General features: G+C 39.5%; 2 protein-coding genes and 1 long non-coding RNA gene across 12 annotated transcripts in view; all 3 read left to right on the forward strand.

The window, feature by feature from the left end:
- The window catches only part of LOC115189399 (NACHT, LRR and PYD domains-containing protein 12-like), a 118,451-nt gene that overhangs the window by 33,185 nt on the left and 63,477 nt on the right, over positions 1-21,789 (forward strand). The gene's annotated exons all lie outside the window — the stretch shown is intronic.
- Positions 805-12,062, forward strand: LOC115189445 (uncharacterized). 2 transcript variants are annotated; one of them, XR_003876905.1, is made up of 3 exons: positions 805-981; positions 8,047-8,355; positions 12,008-12,062. It is a non-coding gene; the product is annotated as an uncharacterized LOC115189445 (long non-coding RNA). The 2 variants fall into 2 exon arrangements; XR_003876904.1 differs by having other exon boundaries at positions 8,050-8,355.
- On the forward strand, positions 12,059-20,537 carry LOC115189433 (NACHT, LRR and PYD domains-containing protein 1b allele 5-like). Its single transcript, XM_029748062.1, has 9 exons — positions 12,059-12,099; positions 14,175-14,212; positions 14,775-14,839; positions 14,972-15,186; positions 15,375-15,634; positions 15,792-15,920; positions 19,500-19,626; positions 19,702-19,731; positions 20,163-20,537. Exons 3-9 carry the CDS (start codon positions 14,832-14,834, stop codon positions 20,495-20,497), a joined length of 1,104 nt encoding a protein of 367 aa, XP_029603922.1. The 5' UTR covers positions 12,059-12,099; positions 14,175-14,212; positions 14,775-14,831; the 3' UTR covers positions 20,498-20,537.

Consider the following 21,789-nt stretch of genomic DNA (forward strand, 5'->3'; position numbering starts at 1 on the left):
CCTCCACCAGGCACAGCCAGAAGAGGACTGGCCCACCTCTCAGAGCCTGGTTCCTCTCTAGGTTTCTAATCTCCACCCGGTACAGCCAGAAGAGGACTGGCCCACCTCTCAGAGCCTGGTTCCTCTCTAGGTTTCTAATCTCCACCCCTCAGAGCCTGGTTCCTCTCTAGGTTTCTAATCTCCACCCCTCAGAGCCTGGTTCCTCTCTAGGTTTCTAATCTCCACCCAGCACAGCCAGAAGAGAACTGGCCCACCCCTCAGAGCCTGGTTCCTCTCTAGGTTTCTAATCTCCACCCAGCACAGCCAGAAGAGGACTGGCCCACCCCTCAGAGGACGGTTCCTCTCTAGGTTTCTAATCTCCACCCAGCACAGCCAGAAGAGGACTGGCCCACCCCTCAGAGCCTGGTTCCTCTCTAGGTTTCTAATCTCCACCCAGCACAGCCAGAAGAGGACAAGCCCACCTCTCAGAGCCTGGTTCCTCTCTAGGTTTCTTCCTAGGTTCCGGCCTTTCTAGGGAGTTTTTCCTAGCCACCATGCTTCTACATCTGCATTGCTTGCTGTTTGGGGTTTTAGGCTGGGTTTCTGTACAGCACTTTGTGACATCTGTTGATGTAAAAAGGGCTTTATAAATACATGTAATTGATTTATTGATTGACCACAACAACACAGATATGACCGTTTGGCATCTTTCTGCCGAACCTGGTTGTTGTCCCACTGCCCTCTCCTGGTAGCACTGCAAAACATCACTTAATGATATCTTAAAATAAAACATTAAAAAAAAACTATTCTTACCAGATAGAATATGAAGTTGTGGGCTGAATACCTGCATTAAGTGTATGAAGACTTTACATGACATAAATATAAACATATAATATAAATCTATACCTGTTGAACCCGCCCACTGTGTTGAAACAGGAAGTACATTTATACGGAAATAGAGGAAGAAATGGACACTGTCGGTCAAAGAAAAATGTTTCTGAGGTTTGTACTGTAGCGTTATTTTACAATTTAATATAGAAAAGTTAGACTATTCAAGAGAAAGGTGATTTAGGTGGTAAAACATCCGCAGAATTATAAAGTTATACAATACTGATTTCAACTTTCAAGAATGATCGTTTTAGGCTTATGCTGATTCCTATATTGATTAACCTAATCAATATGACGTTTTGTTTTTGTCTATGAGATGTGGTATTATTATTATAGGCGATTGACAGCACATTATAATAATTACACATAATCCAGTCGAAATTGTTCTTTCGCTTTCCAGGAAGAAGACGAACATTGTAATTCTTAGTAAAGCTGTCGCTAAAGAAACGAGTCCGTTTCGTCAAGTAAAACTATGTAAACGATGGCTAAATCAAAGTTTATGTTGGGAAAATTCTTTCTGGTGACGCAGATCAGAAAGGCGGTGGTCCGTTTTGGGTCGTTGTTGGTGCGCCGCACCGGTGCGCATTGTTAAAGCACATGTTGAATCGTTGTCGTCACACCTTTTCTCTGAATTCAAGTCTCGGTGCACCGGGCGTGAATCCAATCGGTGAATGGGTTAATTTACTCAACGTTACGAGGAAGGACCAACCTGAATTGTCCAATAGAAACTCTTGTTGTCGTTCTGAAACGTTTTGGGAACGGCTTCTCCTTTTAGGCTACTACTAAACCAGAACAAGAAACGAAAGTGTGTGTGTGTGTGTGTGTGTGTGTGTGTGTGTGTGTGTACTGTTCTCTTAAAGGGTTAGGAATAAATAGCTGTCAGCTATTTTAACGGTCTGTAACGTCTACTTGGTAAAACGTTTATAATGTCTACTACCATCTTTCAATGTGAAGTCTTTGTCAGTTGTGTGTGTTGACCCCAGGAAGACTGGTTGTTGTTAAGGAGTCAGCTAATGGGGATCCTTTTTAAATCAAACAGATTGGGATGTCTTAATTGTTTGTGACCATGGACTGTAAAATAAGAAAAGTCTCTCATGAAGTCAACCAAGTAAAAGTGATGTGCATCAAAAGGAAAATGAACTACCGGTAGTTAAATATAATATAATATAATATAATATAATATAATATAATATACTATACTATAATATAATATAATATAATATAATATAATATACTATAATATAATATAATATAATATAATATAATATAATATAATATAGGGCTAAATGAACTACCGGTAGTTAAATATAATATAATATAATATAATATAATATAATATAATATACTATAATATAATATAATATACTATAATATATAATATAATATAATATAATATACTATAATATAATATAATATAATATAATATAATATAATATAGGGCTAAATGAACTACCGGTAGTTAAATATAATATAATATAGGGCTAAATGAACTACCGGTAGTTTAATATAATATAATATAGGGCTAAATTAACTACCGGTAGTTAAATATAATATAATATAGGGCTAAATGAACTACCGGTAGTTTAATATAATATAATATAGGGCTAAATTAACTACCGGTAGTTTAATATAATATAATATAGGGCTAAATTAACTACCGGTAGTTTAATATAATATAATATAGGGCTAAATTAACTACCGGTAGTTAAATATAATATAATATAATATACTATAATATAATATAATATAATATAGGGCTAAATGAACTACCGGTAGTTTAATATAATATAATATAATATAATATAATATAATATACTATAATATAATATAATATAATATAGGGCTAAATGAACTACCGGTAGTTTAATATAATATAATATAGGGCTAAATGAACTACCGGTAGTTTAATATAATATAATATAATATAATATAATATAATATAATATAATATAATATAGGGCTAAATGAACTACCGGTAGTTTAATATAATATAATATAATATAATATAATATAATATAATATAGGGCTAAATGAACTACCGGTAGTTTAATATAATATAATATAGGGCTAAATGAACTACCGGTAGTTTAATATAATATAATATAATATAATATAATATAATATAGGGCTAAATGAACTACCGGTAGTTTAATATAATATAATATAATATAATATAATATAATATAATATAGGGCTAAATGAACTACCGGTAGTTTAATATAATATAATATAGGGCTAAATGAACTACCGGTAGTTTAATATAATATAATATAGGGCTAAATGAACTACCGGTAGTTAAATATAATATAATATAGGGCTAAATGAACTACCGGTAGTTAAATATAATATAATATAATATAGGGCTAAATGAACTACCGGTAGTTTAATATAATATAATATAGGGCTAAATGAACTACCGGTAGTTAAATATAATATAATATAGGGCTAAATGAACTACCGGTAGTTAAATATAATATAATATAATATAGGGCTAAATGAACTACCGGTAGTTTAATATAATATAATATAGGGCTAAATGAACTACCGGTAGTTAAATATAATATAATATAATATAATATAATATAATATAATATAATATAATATAGGGCTAAATGAACTACCGGTAGTTTAATATAATATAATATAGGGCTAAATGAACTACCGGTAGTTTAATATAATATAATATAGGGCTAAATGAACTACCGGTAGTTAAATATAATATAATATAGGGCTAAATGAACTACCGGTAGTTAAATATAATATAATATAGGGCTAAATGAACTACCGGTAGTTTAATATAATATAATATAGGGCTAAATGAACTACCGGTAGTTAAATATAATATAATATAGGGCTAAATGAACTACCGGTAGTTAAATATAATATAATATAATATAATATAGGGCTAAATGAACTACCGGTAGTTTAATATAATATAATATAGGGCTAAATGAACTACCGGTAGTTAAATATAATATAATATAGGGCTAAATGAACTACCGGTAGTTTAATATAATATAATATAGGGCTAAATGAACTACCGGTAGTTAAATATAATATAATATAGGGCTAAATGAACTACCGGTAGTTAAATATAATATAATATAGGGCTAAATGAACTACCGGTAGTTTAATATAATATAATATAATATAATATAATATAGGGCTAAATGAACTACCGGTAGTTAAATATAATATAATATAGGGCTAAATGAACTACCGGTAGTTAAATATAATATAATATAGGGCTAAATGAACTACCGGTAGTTAAATATAATATAATATAATATAGGGCTAAATGAACTACCGGTAGTTTAATATAATATAATATAGGGCTAAATGAACTACCGGTAGTTAAATATAATATAATATAGGGCTAAATGAACTACCGGTAGTTTAATATAATATAATATAGGGCTAAATGAACTACCGGTAGTTAAATATAATATAATATAGGGCTAAATGAACTACCGGTAGTTTAATATAATATAATATAGGGCTAAATGAACTACCGGTAGTTTAATATAATATAATATAGGGCTAAATGAACTACCGGTAGTTAAATATAATATAATATAGGGCTAAATGAACTACCGGTAGTTAAATATAATATAATATAGGGCTAAATGAACTACCGGTAGTTTAATATAATATAATATAGGGCTAAATGAACTACCGGTAGTTTAATATAATATAATATAGGGCTAAATGAACTACCGGTAGTTAAATATAATATAATATAATATAGGGCTAAATGAACTACCGGTAGTTAAATATAATATAATATAATATAGGGCTAAATGAACTACCGGTAGTTTAATATAATATAATATAATATAGGGCTAAATGAACTACCGGTAGTTTAATATAATATAATATAGGGCTAAATGAACTACCGGTAGTTAAATATAATATAATATAGGGCTAAATGAACTACCGGTAGTTTAATATAATATAATATAGGGCTAAATGAACTACCGGTAGTTTAATATAATATAGGGCTAAATGAACTACCGGTAGTTAAATATAATATAATATAGGGCTAAATGAACTACCGGTAGTTAAATATAATATAATATAGGGCTAAATGAACTACCGGTAGTTTAATATAATATAATATAGGGCTAAATGAACTACCGGTAGTTAAATATAATATAGGGCTAAATGAACTACCAGTAGTTTAATATAATATAGGGCTAAATGAACTACCGGTAGTTAAATATAATATAGGGCTAAATGAACTACCGGTAGTTAAATATAATATAGGGCTAAATGAACTACCGGTAGTTAAATATAATATAATATAGGGCTAAATGAACTACCGGTAGTTAAATATAATATAATATAGGGCTAAATGAACTACCGGTAGTTTAATATAATATAATATAATATAGGGCTAAATGAACTACCGGTAGTTAAATATAATATAATATAATATAGGGCTAAATGAACTACCGGTAGTTTAATATAATATAATATAATATAATATAATATAATATAATATAATATAATATAGGGCTAAATGAAGTACCGGTAGTTAAATATAATATAATATAATATAATATAGGGCTAAATGAATTACCGGTAGTTTAATATAATATAGGGCTAAATGAACTACCGGTAGTTTAATATAATATAGGGCTAAATGAACTACCAGTAGTTTAATATAATATAATATAATATAGGGCTAAATGAACTACCGGTAGTTAAATATAATATAATATAATATAATATAGGGCTAAATGAACTACCAGTAGTTTAATATAATATAATATAATATAGGGCTAAATGAACTACCGGTAGTTAAATATAATATAATATAATATAATATAATATAGGGCTAAATGAACTACCAGTAGTTAAATATAATATAATATAATATAGGGCTAAATGAACTACCGGTAGTTTAATATAATATAATATAATATAGGGCTAAATGAACTACCGGTAGTTTAATATAATATAATATAATATAGGGCTAAATGAACTACCAGTAGTTTAATATAATATAATATAATATAGGGCTAAATGAACTACCGGTAGTTTAATATAATATAATATAATATAGGGCTAAATGAACTACCGGTAGTTTAATATAATATAATATAATATAGGGCTAAATGAACTACCGGTAGTTTAATATAATATAATATAATATAGGGCTAAATGAACTACCGGTAGTTTAATATAATATAATATAATATAGGGCTAAATGAACTACCGGTAGTTTAATATAATATAAAATAATATAGGGCTAAATGAACTACCAGTAGTTAAATATAATATAATATAATATAGGGCTAAATGAACTACCGGTAGTTTAATATAATATAATATAATATAGGGCTAAATGAACTACCGGTAGTTTAATATAATATAATATAGGGCTAAATGAACTACCGGTAGTTTAATATAATATAATATAGGGCTAAATGAACTACCGGTAGTTTAATATAATATAATATAGGGCTAAATTAACTACCGGTAGTTAAATATAATATAGGGCTAAATGAACTACCGGTAGTTAAATATAATATAGGGCTAAATGAACTACCGGTAGTTTAATATAATATAATATAGGGCTAAATGAAGTACCGGTAGTTAAATATTAAATATAGGGCTGAATGAACTACCGGTAGTTTAATATAATATAATATATTATAGGGCTGAATGACGTGTTAAACATTTAGATTGGGAGATTTCTGGTTAAACAGATCAGAAAGGCGGTTGTCCGTTCTGCTCACTTCAGGTGCACTCGATTTAACTTGAGCCGATGTGTTCAATGATTGTCAGCACACACCATTCGTCTTTAATGCAAACCCCACCAGCCAGTGTGCAGGAGGAGATAATCTGATTGCACCTCGTGTGAACTCAAGCCGTGGGCCTTTTCAGTAAACAGAACAAAACGGAGAGCGATCTACCTGAATTTGTCTAATAGAAACTCTAGTTTTTTGTTGCAGACCGTTTTTACTATGGTTTTCTACACTGTGCACTAATGAATACACCCCAGCTCAGGCTCAATCAAACGTACTCGCCTCACGTCCACCAGATGCATCAAACTCTTTGCGTTCCACAACGCTACGTTGGGGATGATGCACTAGGCTGTGGTTTGTTCTGTGTACTGCATGAATTCATTATTTTAAACTTGTGCGTTGCTTTACCGTGCGGTGGTACACATGGAAGAACACACACACACTCCAACTAGCTAGCTTTTAGCGAGTTGAAAAGCAAAGCACGTGTGTCAACTATGGAAAATGCTGGCTAGACATCCAGCAAAACAAAACCTCATATACATCTGGTGGACGTCGGGCATTATGCTGCGTTCATAACCTGGCTAGACATCCAGCAACACAAAACCTCATATACATCTGGTGGACGTCGGGCATTATGCTGCGTTCATAACCTGGCTAGACATCCAGCAAAACAAAACCTCATATACATCTGGTGGACATTATGCTGCATTCATAACCTGGCTAGACATCCAGCAAAACAAAACCTCATTTACATCTGGTGGACATTATGCTGCATTCATAACCTGGCTAGACATCCAGCAAAACAAAACCTCATATACATCTGGTGGACGTCGGGCATTATGCTGCGTTCATAACCTGGCTAGACATCCAGCAAAACAAAACCTCATATACATCTGGTGGACGTCGGGCATTATGCTGCGTTCATAACCAAGTGGGAAGGTGGTGATTACCAGTTGTGCTTGTAAATAAATAGTGTTCAAAAACAAATATTAATATATTGCTTTTTTTTTTTATAAATAGCGTGACATAACAACCAAGATGCCCAGCGCTTCAAGCCCCAGCCTCCTCCTCCAGCATCCCCTCACTCTGTCAGTCTCATCTCGCGCCCAACACAGTCCAATGCATTTAAATATCTTGCCCCTTCCATAGCAAGCTGCTCTCTCTGCACCGATTGGTGAAGTCATTTAACGTAGAGCTAAATAAAAAATACAAATAGAGTGATTTCAGAGGTTTAAAAAAGGAACGATATAAACAGTTACTTTTTTGGGGGGGTTTGAACCGGTTCAGAATGTAATTTTGCTGGTCTAAACAGTGGAAAAATGTATGGTTCTGTTAAGAACGAAACAAATGGAAAATAATTCAAGTTCCAACCCCTGGTTGTTACATTTTAACTGACAAATGCTGTTATCGAGGTCATTTCCTTTAGCAGGTGATGTCGTTGTGTGAACTCTGTGACCACGGACAGTGAACGTCTTGTCATTGTTAATGGTACTTCCAACAATGTTCAGAAATATTGACTGTTAATCTGTTATTTCATATTGTAGCTGAGTGAGCTGTGACTTACATCTAAAAACAAGTTTCTCTAGGGAGAGAGAGAGAAGGGGACCACTGCCTCTAAAATGAGTCTGTCTGGGGAGAGCGAGGAGAGAGGAATTGCCTCTAAGAGGAGGTATTCTGAGAGAGAGCGGGCCAATACCTCTATAAATAGTTTGCCTCAAGACACCAGTTCTACGAGGTAAGAGTTCAGTTGTAAATTTAATATATACAGTTGAAGTCGGAAGTTTACATACACCTTAGCCAAACACATTTAAACTCAGTTTTTCACAATTCCTGACATTTAATCCTAGTAAAAATTCCCTGTCTTAGGTCTGTTAGGATCACCACTTTATTTTAAGAATGTGAAATGTCAGAATAATAGTAGGGAGAATGATTTATTTCAGCTTTTATTTCTTTCACCACATTCCCAGTGGGTCAGAAGTTTACATACACTCAATTAGTATTTAGTAGCATTGCCTTTTTAAATTGTTTCACTTGGGTAAAACATTTCAGGTAGCCTTCCAGAAGCTTCCCACAATAAGTTGGGTGAATTTTGGCCCATTCCTCCTGACAGAACTGGTGTAACTGAGTCAGGTTTGTAGGCCTCCTTGCTCGCTCACACTTTTTCAGTTCTGCCCACAAATGTTCTATAGGATTGACGTCAGAGCTTTGTGATGGCCACTCCAATACCTTGACTTTGTTGTCCTTAAGCCATTTTGCCACAACTTTGGAAGTATGCGTGGGGTCATTGTCCATTTGGAAGACCCATTTGCGACCAAGCTTGAACTTCCTGACTGATGTCTTGAGATGTTGCTTCAATATATCCACATAATTTCCCGTCCTCATGATGCCATCTATTTTGTAAAGTGCACTAGTCACTCCTGCAGCAAAGCACCTCCACAACATGATGCTGCCACTCCCGTGCTTCACAGTTGGGATGGTGTTCTTCGGCTTGCAAGCCTCCCCCTTTTTCCTCCAAACATAACAATGGTCATTATGGCCAAACAGCTATATTTTTGTTTCATCAGACCAGAGGACATTTCTCCAAAAAGTATGATCTTTGTCCCCATGTGCAGTTGCAAACCATAGTCTGGCTTTTTAATGGCGGTTTTGGAGCAGTGGCTTCTTCCTTGCTGAGCGGCCTTTCAGGTTATGTCGATATAGGACTCGTTTTACTGTGGATATAGATACTTTTGTACCGGTTTCCTCCAGCATCTTCAGAAGGTCGTTTGCTGTTGTTCTGGGATGATTTGCACTCTTTGCACCAAAGTACGTTCATCTCTAGGAGACAGAACGCGTCTCCTTCCTGAGCGGTATGACGGCTGCGTGGTCCCATGGTGTTTATACTTGTGTACTATTGTTTGTACAGATGAACGTGGCACCTTCAGGCGTTTGGGAATTGCTCCCAAGGGTGAACTAGACTTGTGGAGGTCTACAATTTTTTTTCTGATGTCTTGGCTGATTTCTTTAGATTTTCCCATGATGTCAAGCAAGGAAGCACTGAGTTTGAAGGTAGGCCTTCAAATACATCCACAGGTACACCTCCAATGGACTCAAATTATGTAAATTAGCCTATCAGAGGCTTCTAAAGCCATGACATCATTTTCTGGAATTGTCCAAGCTGTTTAAAGGCACAGTCAACTTAGTGTATGTAAACTTCTGACCCACTGGAATTGTGATACAGTGAATTATAAGTGAAATAATCTGTCTGTAAACAAATGTTGGAAAAATGACTTGTGTCATGCACAAAGTAGATGTCCTAACCGACTTGACAAAGCTAGAGTTTGTTAACAAGAAATTTGTGGAGTGGTTGAAAAACTGTGTATGTAAACTTCCGACTTCAACTATATTTACACACACACACACACACACACACACACACACTTAAACAACTAATATAAGAGAAGTATTTCCAAAATACATAACAGGTAGGTAGGGCTGTGGCGGTCATGACATTTTGTCAGCAGGTGATTGTCAAGCAAATAACTGGTCGGTCTCACGGTAATTGACCGTTAATTAACATAAACACATTTAGCATCTCCTGGCTTCCACACCGCCTACAAGCCACTGATTCAGACCATTGGAACATCTACATTTTTTACAAGTCTAATAAATCCATGTAATAAAGTCTACATCTTCACAATAAATCCATTATTTATTTTAGACAGGTCTAAAGAAACATGATATAATGAAAATGTAGAATATTTCAGAGGAACAGAATAGCATACTCTGAGTTGTCCTTATGTTAGGTCCTGATCTGACTAGGCCATATGGCTGTGGACTACACTAGTTCATTTAGCAGGTCCTGATCTGGCTAGGCCATATGGCTGTGGGCTACACTAGTTCATTTAGCAGGTCCTGATCTGGCTGTGCCATATGGCTGTGGACTACACTAGTTCATTTAGCAGGTCCTGATGTGGCTAGGCCATATGGCTGTGGACTACACTAGTTCATTTAGCAGGTCCTGATCTGACTAGGCCATATGGCTGTGGACTACACTAGTTCATTTAGCAGGTCCTGATCTGACTAGGCCATATGGCTGTGGACTACACTAGTTCATTTAGCAGGTCCTGATCTGACTAGGCCATATGGCTGTGGACTACACTAGTTCATTTAGCAGGTCCTGATCTGACTAGGCCATATGGCTGTGGACTACACTAGTTCATTTAGCAGGTCCTGATCTGGCTAGGCCATATGGCTGTGGACTACACTAGTTCATTTAGCAGGTCCTGATCTGGCTAGGCCATATGGCTGTGGACTACACTAGTTCATTTAGCAGGTCCTGATCTGACTAGGCCATATGGCTGTGGGCTACACTAGTTCATTTAGCAGACAAGATTTGCTTAGAATTCCGTTGGCATTATTTTATATTATAGAATGAAGAATACAATTGAAAATAGCTAAATAAAATATAGAAAGGATATTTCCCCAAAATAATTTGAGGGAGTGTTCACATGCGGCTATTCTGTGTTGAGCAGTTAACAAAGAAACAGGAAGTCCTATATGCTTAATTTACAGTTATTTATTCTACCTTAGTTGTGATACAAACGTTGGGCTGTATGTTTAGATTGTTAATACAGTCTAAGGCTGCATGATGCAACTCTAATGATGACTTGAAAAAAGTCTCATGAAAGGCATTTTTTTTGCACAAGCTGTACACACTTCATCAGTCTCTCATTCACAAATTAACAAGCACTTGATAATTCCTCGAATTCCCCGTTAATGCACCCTAAAAAAAATCGATGCTTTTTGCGGCCAGTGGCCGTTGTGCCCTTGGCTGAGTATTATAATTATAATTCCATTCTCCCGGCTGCGTGCAGAAGCACCTCTCACTCACGTCATGTGATCGGGTCTTTCTCACAGGCTACAAGGGAAGACCGACACATCGGGGACGCAGCTGCGCGTGTCCTTATCCAATTCCGAGGCGCATATTGAAGATATTGGATATTGTAGTGACACATCTAGCACTGACATGCAGTATCTTAGACAGCTGTGTCACTACAGACCCGGGTTCGATCCCGGGCTTTATCACAACCGGCGGTGATTGGGAGTCCCATAGGGCGGCGCTCAATTGGTTAGGGGAGGGTTAGGCCGGTGTAGGCCATCATTGTAAATAAGAATTTGTTCTGAACTGACTTGCCTAATTAAATGTCACCTGTAATGTCACCATCACTTTATGGAAGTTGACATAGTGGGTTATGTCACATTTAGGCAAAGCACCCTGCATAGGGAGCTGTTCTGTCACCCTTTATACACCCTTTGTATTGCTTATGACTGTATGTATACTATATAAAGCCTTTAAGTTGTATTTAGTTTATTCACAGTCTATCCTTCTGCTTTACCAACACCAGAGACCATGGTGGAGAGAGTTGTATCAAGCCTGGACCTGAGGACACCAGAGACCATGGTGGAGAGAGTTGTATCAAGTCTGGACCTGAGAAATGTGAGTGTTAACTGATTTAAATTGTTTTAAAATGAAAATAGTTTGAAAGCGTTCATTATAGTTGAGTCCCAGGCAAGGAACACAATCATAATCTATTTGGTCAAAACAAACTTAAAGGTAGAGTCAGCAATATGACGTAGATGCACAAAGTAAACAGCATAGTGGGTCAATTTCTACAACAACTAAGAGCGTTGGAGCACAAGGCTAAATGTCTCTGCTGTTTTGGTTCCGTGACTAACACTCTGTAAGAGAGTGAAGAGAACCCTTCCACATAGGCAGATACTGTGTGTGACTGTGTGAGAGAGAAGTCGGGCATCTTGCTCATCGCAATATCTGTGGTGCTGCTCGTACATCATCATTTAGCTGACTCTACCTTTAAGCTCTCATCCTAGGATCTACCAGAAATCAGACCCCCAACATCTACAAAACATGGACCAGAACGATGTTGTTTCCTGCTTCCACAAACATGAATTAATATAACACTGTCAGATTATGGTATGCTAATATGTTCCGTGATTCATCCAATGGCATTGAGGAGTATACCACCTCAGTCACCGGCTTCATCAATAAGTGCATTGAGGATGTCATCCCCACAGTTACTGTACGTACATACCCCAACCAGAAGCCATGGATTACAGGCAACATCCGCACCGAGCTAAAGGCTAGAGCTGCCGCTTTCAAGGAGCAGGACACTAATCCGGGAAGCTTATAAGAAAACCCGCTATGTCCTCAGACTAACCATTAAACAGGCAAAGTGTCAATACAGGACTAAGATTGAATCCTACTACACCGGCTCTGATGTTCGTCGTATGTGGCAGGGCTTGCAAACTATTACGGACTACATTTTACATTTACAAAGGGAAGCCCAGCTGCGAGCTGCCCAGTGATACAAGCCTACCAGACGAGCTGCATGCCTTTTATGCTCGCTTTGAGGCAAGCAACACTGAAGCATGCATGAGAGCACCAGCTGTTCCGGATGACTGTGATCACGCTCTCCGTAGCCGATGTGAGCAAGACCTTTAAACAGGTCAACATTCACAAGGCCGCGGTGCCAGACGGATTACCAGGGCGTGTACTCGGAGCATGTGCAGACCAACTGGCAAATGTCTGCACTGACATTTTCAACCTCTCTCTGATCGAGTCTGTAATACCCACATGTTTCAAGTTGACCATCATTGTCCCTGTGCCCAAGAAGGCGAAGGTAACCTGCCTGAATGACTACCGCCCCTTAGCACTCACGTCGGTAGCCATGAAGTGCTTTGAAAGGCTGGTCATGGCTCACATCAACACCATCATCCCGGAAACCCTAGACCCACTCCAATTCGCATACTGCCCCAACAGATCCACAGATGACGCAATCTCTATTGCACTCCACACTGCCCTTTCCCACCTGGACAAAAGGAACACCTATGTGAGAATGCTGTTCATTGATTACAGCTCAGCGTTCAACACCATAGTGCCCTCAAAGCTCATCACTAAGCTACGGACCCTGGGACTGAACACCCCCCTCTGCACCTGGATCCTGGACTTCCTGACGGCTGCCCGCAGGTGGTAAGGGTAGGCAACAACACATCTGCCACGCTGATCCTCAGCACCAGTTACCCTCAGGGGTACGTGCTTATTGCCTTCCTGTACTCCCTGCTCACCCATGACTGTGTGGCCAAGCACGACTCCAACACCATCATTAAGTTTGCTGATGACACAACAGTGGTAGGCCTGATCTGAGACAATGATGAGACAGCCTATAGGGAGGAGGTCAAAGACCTGTCAGTGTGGTGCCAGGCCAACAACCTCTCCCTCAATGTGAGAAAGACAAAGGAGATGATTGTGGACTACAGGAAAAAGAGGACCGAGCACGCCCCCATTCTCATCGACGGGGCTATAGTGGAGCAGGTTGAGAGCTTCAAGTTCCTTGGTGTCCACATCACCAACAAACTATCATGGTCAAAACACACCAAGACAGTCGTGAAGACTTGCTCACTTATATTCATTTTTATTACAAGTCTATTTAATAATTATTAATTCATTATTACATGAGATTGTCCATTTTAAATAACAAATACTTTTGACTTCAGGGATTCCTCAGAGCTGTAAGACTTGTGACCATGTTGAGGTAAGTCATAATGTCAATTCTTACTTTTACATACCTGCAGGAGTCAGGCACAGTCTCAAAGCCAGGTGTGTGTACTGACCAACCATTCATACTGGGATATAGACAGTCCTGTGTTCTGCTTTAGTAATATAAACACAGTCTCAAAGCCAGGTGTGTACTGACCAACCATTTATTCTGGGATATAGACAGTCCTGTGTTCTGCTTTAGTAATATAAACACAGTCTCAAAGCCAGGTGTGTACTGACCAACCATTCATACTGGGATATAGACAATCCTGTGTTCTGCTTGTCGTCATGCAGGATTTTAGCTGTTGTCATATTTTGTCATTAGACAGTTTAATTGATAAATCACCAGCATTCCATGTAACATTGAATAAATACATTATATTAGTTACTTTGGTTTAATTGGCCAGTTTCCTGGACACATTAAGTCTATTCCTGGACCTTAAATAACTTTCTATTGAAACTTCCATTTGAGCATGCTTTTTAGTCCAGCACTAGACTCAATCTGTGTCCAGGAAACAGGCCCCATATGTATTTCTGATATACTTGTCCTTATTCAGGACTCCACACACTGGCTTCAGATTGAACCCTTGACTTCCACTGTCCAGGGAGTGACAATGTTCAGGTAAAATAACTACTTTTAACATTTCATTCCACTTGCTAGTGTATTTCCCCATTACCTTTGGGAATAGTCTTCTAATCCAACCTCTCCATTTGACCATTGACCCTCTCTACCATATCTTGTTGTTGCCCTCAGGCACAGGACACCCAAAGGGAGTTATGAGTGCACAGTGTCTGGGCTCCGCTGGCTGTGTGAGAGAGATGTCATTCTGAAGTATCACTTCAGGAACTGGGAACCCTACAGTCAACTTCTGAAAGACATGCAGTACACACAAGGTGGTCCATTGCTGGACATCACTATGGAGTTAGGTGAACTGGAGGAAGTTCATCTGCCACACTTTGTCTGTTTAGGTAAAACCATATAGAAATAGTATTCAGAAAGACATTTCCATGTAACTGAGTTTCACTTCCTGAATTAATGAATGAACTATTCTGGGAGTTTGAGTTTACTGTGATCTGGTTCTGCATATTCTTTGTGTTTTAGTTGGATGAATAATACAATATTTGTCTTTCTGTCTCCTTTTTATTGTGTTGTTCAGGGACCAACCCTTCCCTGAGGAATGAGATGAAGATTCTTCATGTAGAGGAACATGGAGTGTCTTTAGAGGAAGTGCATGAGGTCACCAGATTCCATGCTAAGATTCTCCATCCCAAGTTCTCAGCTATCTCTGTTATACTGAGCTATATCTTTTTTTGGAACGTAGATGTCCACTGTGAGCTGATGCTCTATCTGACAGTGAAAAGGGAAACATTAATTTCTCGCCTATACCTGTTCCCCAGTAACCCCGGACAAATACAGGTGAGGTATCATTATTATAGAGATGACCTTAACTAATCAGTGGTGCAGTTTATGTTGACACTCATTAAATGAAGATAATTGTGTTGCTAGTTTTCTGAATAATGTTTGAATTAGACTATACATTGACTGGCTGTGTATTCTGTGCCTCGATTCGCAGGCTGTGGAACAACAGGAATCAAAGTTTCAAGGGTCTAAAAGGTTTCCCAACACAAGACCAGAGCAGTCCTTCAAACTGAATAGTTCCTTCAGACTGAACATTCCCTGTTCTACCTCCATCACTCCACCGGTAAAGTTTTAGTACACTAAGTAAATGAATCTGACATTTAAGTCACATCTCGCTCTCTGTCTCTGTCTCTGTCTGTCTCTGTCTCTGTGCATGCTGGCAGTGTTTGGTGCATACTGGGTATTGTATGAGCGAGTGTGAGTGTTGTCTTGAGTTAGATCGCCTGTGGTTTCTTTCTTGTTTACTTTTCTTGGTTGTTTTCCTTTTTCTGCTGATTCAGGTTTTTTTCAGTGGTAGAATTAGATATATTGTATTTCTTGTTGAATTGTCCTGGTTTTGGTGGGGATGGCGACCCACATGGGGATGTCACTGGAGATGGGGATGGCAGTGGAGGAGATGCCCGGTACGAGTAATGTGGTACAAGTGGGGAGTGTTGAGAGGGATGTGGCAGAGGGAAGTCAGGGGTCTGGGGCCTCAGTTGAGGAGGATCAGGAGAAGGATATGGATATTTCTGATATGACAGCAGCTGGCGATGACTCAATCAATCAATCAATCAAGGTTAGACAGGTTGTATGTATCTGAGCACTACTGTAGTAGTTAATGAAGGTGTTGTCGGTGCAGCAAGGTTAGACAGGTTGTATGTATCTGAGCTCTACTGTAGTAGTTAATGAAGGTGGTGTCGGTGCAGCAAGGTTAGACAGGTTGTATGTATCTGAGCTCTACTGTAGTAACTAATGAAGGTGGTGTCGGTGCAGCAAGGTTAGACAGGTTATATGTATCTGAGCTCTACTGTAGTAGTTAATGAAGGTGGTGTCGGTGCAGCAAGGTTAGACTGGTTATATGTATCTGAGCTCTACTGTAGTAGAGTTGTAAGATAACATTACTCCTGTGGGTTTTTCTGATCCCCATATTGTTACTGTTGATATTCACTTGTCCTGTTATTAAGGTCAACACCTTATTGGTATTTTAATGTGAAGATATTACATGACGCCAAGTTTTGGGAAAAGTTTCTGTTGTTTTGGGAAAAATGGACGGTTATTAATTAGAATTTTGAATCCTTGAGACAATGGTGGGAGGTTGGGAAGTCCCAAATACGTGTGTCTTGTCAACAGTATACTGCTCTGTCTAGTATTGAAGTTAAAGAGACTATCAGGGCCCTTGAACAGGACATAAAATCTATTGAATTGAAGTTGCTCACTCAGAGGGACCCTGGAGCCCCTGGCATCGATGTTTTACCATCTGAGTTCTATAAGCACTGGGGTGCTACCCCAGCTGTCTATTGGTGGGGATTTTTATGAAGTGGTGTGTGAATCTTTTCATGAGGATTATCTTCCTGTATCCTGTCAACGTGCTGTGCTTTCATTGTTGCCAAAAGGGAGGATTTGGCCCTTTAATAAAAACTGCCAACCTGTTGCATTGCTGTGTGCAGAATAGGAAAGGATATCTAAGTGTCTCTCAAACAGGTTGAAAGAATATCTGGGGTTGTTGGTCCACAAGGACCAGTCTGACTGTGTACCTGACCGCTCTATCGTTGAGAACTTGTTTCTGATAAGAGATGTTTTAGACGTTTGTAAACTGTCTGATGTGAATGTGGGTTTACTTTCATTGGATCAGGAGAAGGCTTTTGACTGTGTGGACCACCAGTACTTGTTCAAAACAATGCAAGCCTTTGGGTTTGGGGATGTTTTTTTTGTCTTGGATGAGTTTACTGTATGCTGGGGCCTCATGTATGATGAAGGTGGGGGGTGGTTTGAGCTGCCCCATCCCTGTCCATAGGGGTATTAGGCAGGGATTCCCAACTTCAGGACAGTTATATTGTCTGGCAATTGAACCAATGCTTTGTTTTTTAAGAGCGAGGCTTACTGGTTTCTCTATGCCAGGGGTTATGAAGGGTACCACGATAGCACTGTCTGCATATGCAGATGACGTGACAGTTTTTATTACAGGGGGTGAGGATGTTAAGATTCTCTCAAACGCTCTAAAGGTGTGTGAGGGGGTCTCCTCAGGTAGAGTTAATTGGGGAAAGAGTGAATCGCTGTGGGCAGGTCAGCTTCAGATAGGGTCCACTCCACGGTTGGGATGAAGACTTTTTCTAGGCTCCGATGTCTTTCAAAAAAAGAACTGGGAGGGTGTAGTGGAGAAGGTGTGTGCCAGATTGTCTAGGTGGAAATGGGTGCTACCCCAGCTGTCTTATAGGGGAAGGGTGCTGCTAGCTAATAACCTAGCCACCTCTACGCTGTGGCACAGACTAATGATTTTACAGCCACCTGATACAAGAGCTGTCCATTTCTTCTGGTCTGGAAAACATTGGATTAAAGCTGCAGCCCTGTACCTGCCACTGCACAAGGATGGACAAGGCCTGGTGGACATCTCTTCTGGGATCATGGCTTTTTGGCTTCAAGCAGCCCAGAGACTGTTGTACAGTGATGGTTCTAGCTGGGTGGATACAGTAGACATAGTGATGAGGAGAGCAGGCTGTTTGGGCTTTTACAAGCACCTTTTCCTCTTAAAGCTGGAGGTGGATGATTTGTCTGGCCTGACTCCATTCTATGGGTCTGTTATGCAGGCTTGGAGAGTTTGTCATGTTGGGGAGGGGTGTCCATTCTGTGCTGAGTCTGAAACTCTGGTACATCTCTTCTTACAGTGTCCCAGGTTGGTGGGGATGATTGACCTGATCACTGGCTGGTTCTCCGCTCTGGGAGAGGTTTTCTCTTCCCAAATGTTTATATTTGGGACAAAGTCCAGGTTTAGTAGAAGGGGTGTAGTTCTCTTAACTTTGTGTCGGGGGCAGCTAAATTAGCAATTTGGAAAACATGAAAGAACAGTATTCGAGGACAGGGGTCTGTGGACGTGGTGGGAATGCTGGAGGAGATGTTGGCAGCCAGACTGAAGGTTGAGTTTGCCTGGACAGGGGTCTGTGGACGTGGTGGGAATGCTGGAGGAGATGTTGGCAGCCAGACTGAGGGTTGAGTTTGCCTGTACAGGGGTCTGTGGACGTGGTGGGAATGCTGGAGGAGATGTTGGCAGCCAGACTGAGGGTTGAGTTTGCCTGGACAGGGGTCTGTGGACGTGGTGGGAATGCTGGAGGGGATGTTGGCAGCCAGACTGAGGGTTGAGTTTGCCTGGACAGGGGTCTGTGGACGTGGTGGGAATGCTGGAGGGCATGTTGCAGCGAGACTGAGGGTTGAGTTTGCCTGGACAGGGGTCTGTGGACGTGGTGGGAATGCTGGAGGGCATGTTGCAGTGAGACTGAGGGTTGAGTTTGCCTGGACAGGGGTCTGTGGACGTGGTGGGAATGCTGGAGGAGATGTTGGCAGCCAGACTGAGGGTTGAGTTTGCCTGGACAGGGGTCTGTGGACGTGGTGGGAATGCTGGAGGAGATGTTGGCAGCCAGACTGAGGGTTGAGTTTGCCTGGACAGGGGTCTGTGGACGTGGTGGGAATGCTGGAGGAGATGTTGGCAGCCAGACTGAGGGTTGAGTTTGCCTGTTACAAAATGGTTAACATTGATCTGTTTGAGTATATGGGGTATTCAGAGGCTGTTGTGTTGAGTTACTGTGGAGGAAGATTTGGTGTTGTGTTTTTAATTGATGTTTAACCATGTTTTTGTTTAACCTGTCTGTCTCTCTCTCTCTCCCTCCAGAGGATTCATCTCATACATAGAGACACCACACCAAGCTTTTTCAAGGTGGATATGGAAATTACAGGGATTGAGATGGAGTTAATCGGTGATGATGAGAGGATAGTATGGAAAGAAACTCTACAAAAATGTAGGAGAATGTCAATCATCACTTTTTCTGACAGATGCTGTTTAGAGTGATATAACCTATTTCTGTTTCTTTCAGATGAATACATCTCTGACACCCATTCAACTAGTAAGTAAACATGAGAAATACAAACCAATGACTTGAGGGTCAGTCAACATGATTTACTGTAGGACCTGGACTAGTCCTGATTATAAAAGACTGTCTTCAAGAACAATGACATCTCCCCCAGGACTTTATGTAGATTAGCCTGGTTCTGAATGACCCAATGACATCTCCTCCAGGACTTTATGTAGATTAGCCTGGTTCTGAATGACCAAATTACATCTCCTCCAAGACTTGATGTAGATTAGCCTGGTTCTGAATGCTCCAAACTGTTTTTCTATGTCTGTGAAACCGTCCCTAAATGTGAATATGTGATATGTTCAGGTCGTTATTGTAAAAGATAATGTTTTCTCAATACTTTTATTTTAGTAGTCTGCTTCTAAATGACTGAAATGTAAATGTACAAATGTAGTTATTTTGTAACCTGACTCTCTCAGGTGCTGTGTTGGGGGCAGGAGGTCCGGCTGAGAGCAGTCTGACTGGTTCTGCAGAGCAGCAGCTGCATTCTGTACGGACAGAGTTTGTGAAACGAGTGTCAAGACCTGTCCTGAATGAACTGCTGGACGGACTCCTGCAACACACAGTCATCAACCAGCAGGAAATGGAGTCAGTGAAGGTGATAGCTGAGAGGGCAGAGAAGGCACTTGACATCATCGACATGGTGTTGAGAAAAGGAAATGAGTCATGTTCCAGGATGATCAACCTTCTTGGGGAGCTGGACCCCTGTCTTTGTTCACTGCTTCAGATCAACAGTGTTGGAGTACCAACCTAATGGTAGAATGGATAGTAACAGTGTTGGGGTACCAACCTAATGGTAGAATGGATAGTAACAGTGTTGGGGTACCAACCTAATGGTAGAATGGATAGTAACAGTGTACAAACGTTATGGAGAAAAAAACATAGTATATATTGTATATATATGTGTGTGTGTGTGACGACCCTCCCGCTCTGTCACTCTGTGACGACCCTCCCGCTCTGTCACTCTGTGACGACCCTCCCGCTCTGTCACACTGTGACGACCCTCCCACTCTGTCGCACTGTGACGACCCTCCCACTCTGTCTGCAGAATTCTTTCTCTTTGATCTTGTTTTCTTTAATAGGATGTCGGTGGGGAAGGAGCTGGAAGGGTCGTCAGTGAAATGGGACACACCTGGGCTTGACTGTGTCCCGGGGATAAATACACCTTTCCCCCATTCATTGAGGAGACTCTCTCCACCCAGACACACTGTTGTTTTTGGTTGTGGCATTTTGGGGCTTTGTTGTGTTCATTTGTTTTGGCACCTCTCAACAGCCCTCATTATCACCATCTGTGAACACATCCACTCACTTCCACTGCTGACTACACACCCCATTGTTACTTGTATATAGTTGACTTTATTTAATAAATGTTTTTCTATATCTCCACGTTCTCTCCCTCTTTGTTACGGGCTATGAGCTGGTTCCTAACAGTGTATCAGAATTAGAATATGAATTAGAGGTAGACCTCTTGACCTCGATTATTGGAGGACCAAAAAAAGCCGATACCGATTAATCGGCCGAATTGTTTTATATTTTTTTATTTGTAATAATGACAATTACAACAATACTGAATGAACACTTATTTTAACTTAACAAAAAAAGAAACCCAGCCTAAAACCCCAAACAGCAAGTAATGCAGGTGTAGAAGCATGGTGGCTAGGAAAAACTCCCTAGAAAGGCCAAAACCTACGAAGAAACCTAGAGAGGAACCAGGCTGTGAGGGGTGGCCAGTCCTCTTCTGGCTGTGCCGGGTGGAGATTATAACAGAACATGGCCAAGATGTTCAAATGTTCATAAATGACCAGGATGGTCAAATAATAATAATCACAGTAGTTGTCGAGGTTGCAACAGGTCAGCACCTCAAGAGTAAATGTCAGTTGGCTTTTCATAGTCGATCATTGAGAGTATCTCTACCGCTCCTGCTGTCTCTAGAGAGTTGAAAACAGCAGGTCTGGGACAGGTAGCACATCCGGTGAACAGGTCAGGGTTCCATAGCCGCAGGCAGAACAGTTCAAACTGGAGCAGCAGCACGGCCAGGTGGACTGG

This window comes from Salmo trutta, unplaced genomic scaffold (genome assembly GCF_901001165.1).
Source record: "Salmo trutta unplaced genomic scaffold, fSalTru1.1, whole genome shotgun sequence".
Taxonomy (NCBI): domain Eukaryota; kingdom Metazoa; phylum Chordata; class Actinopteri; order Salmoniformes; family Salmonidae; genus Salmo; species Salmo trutta.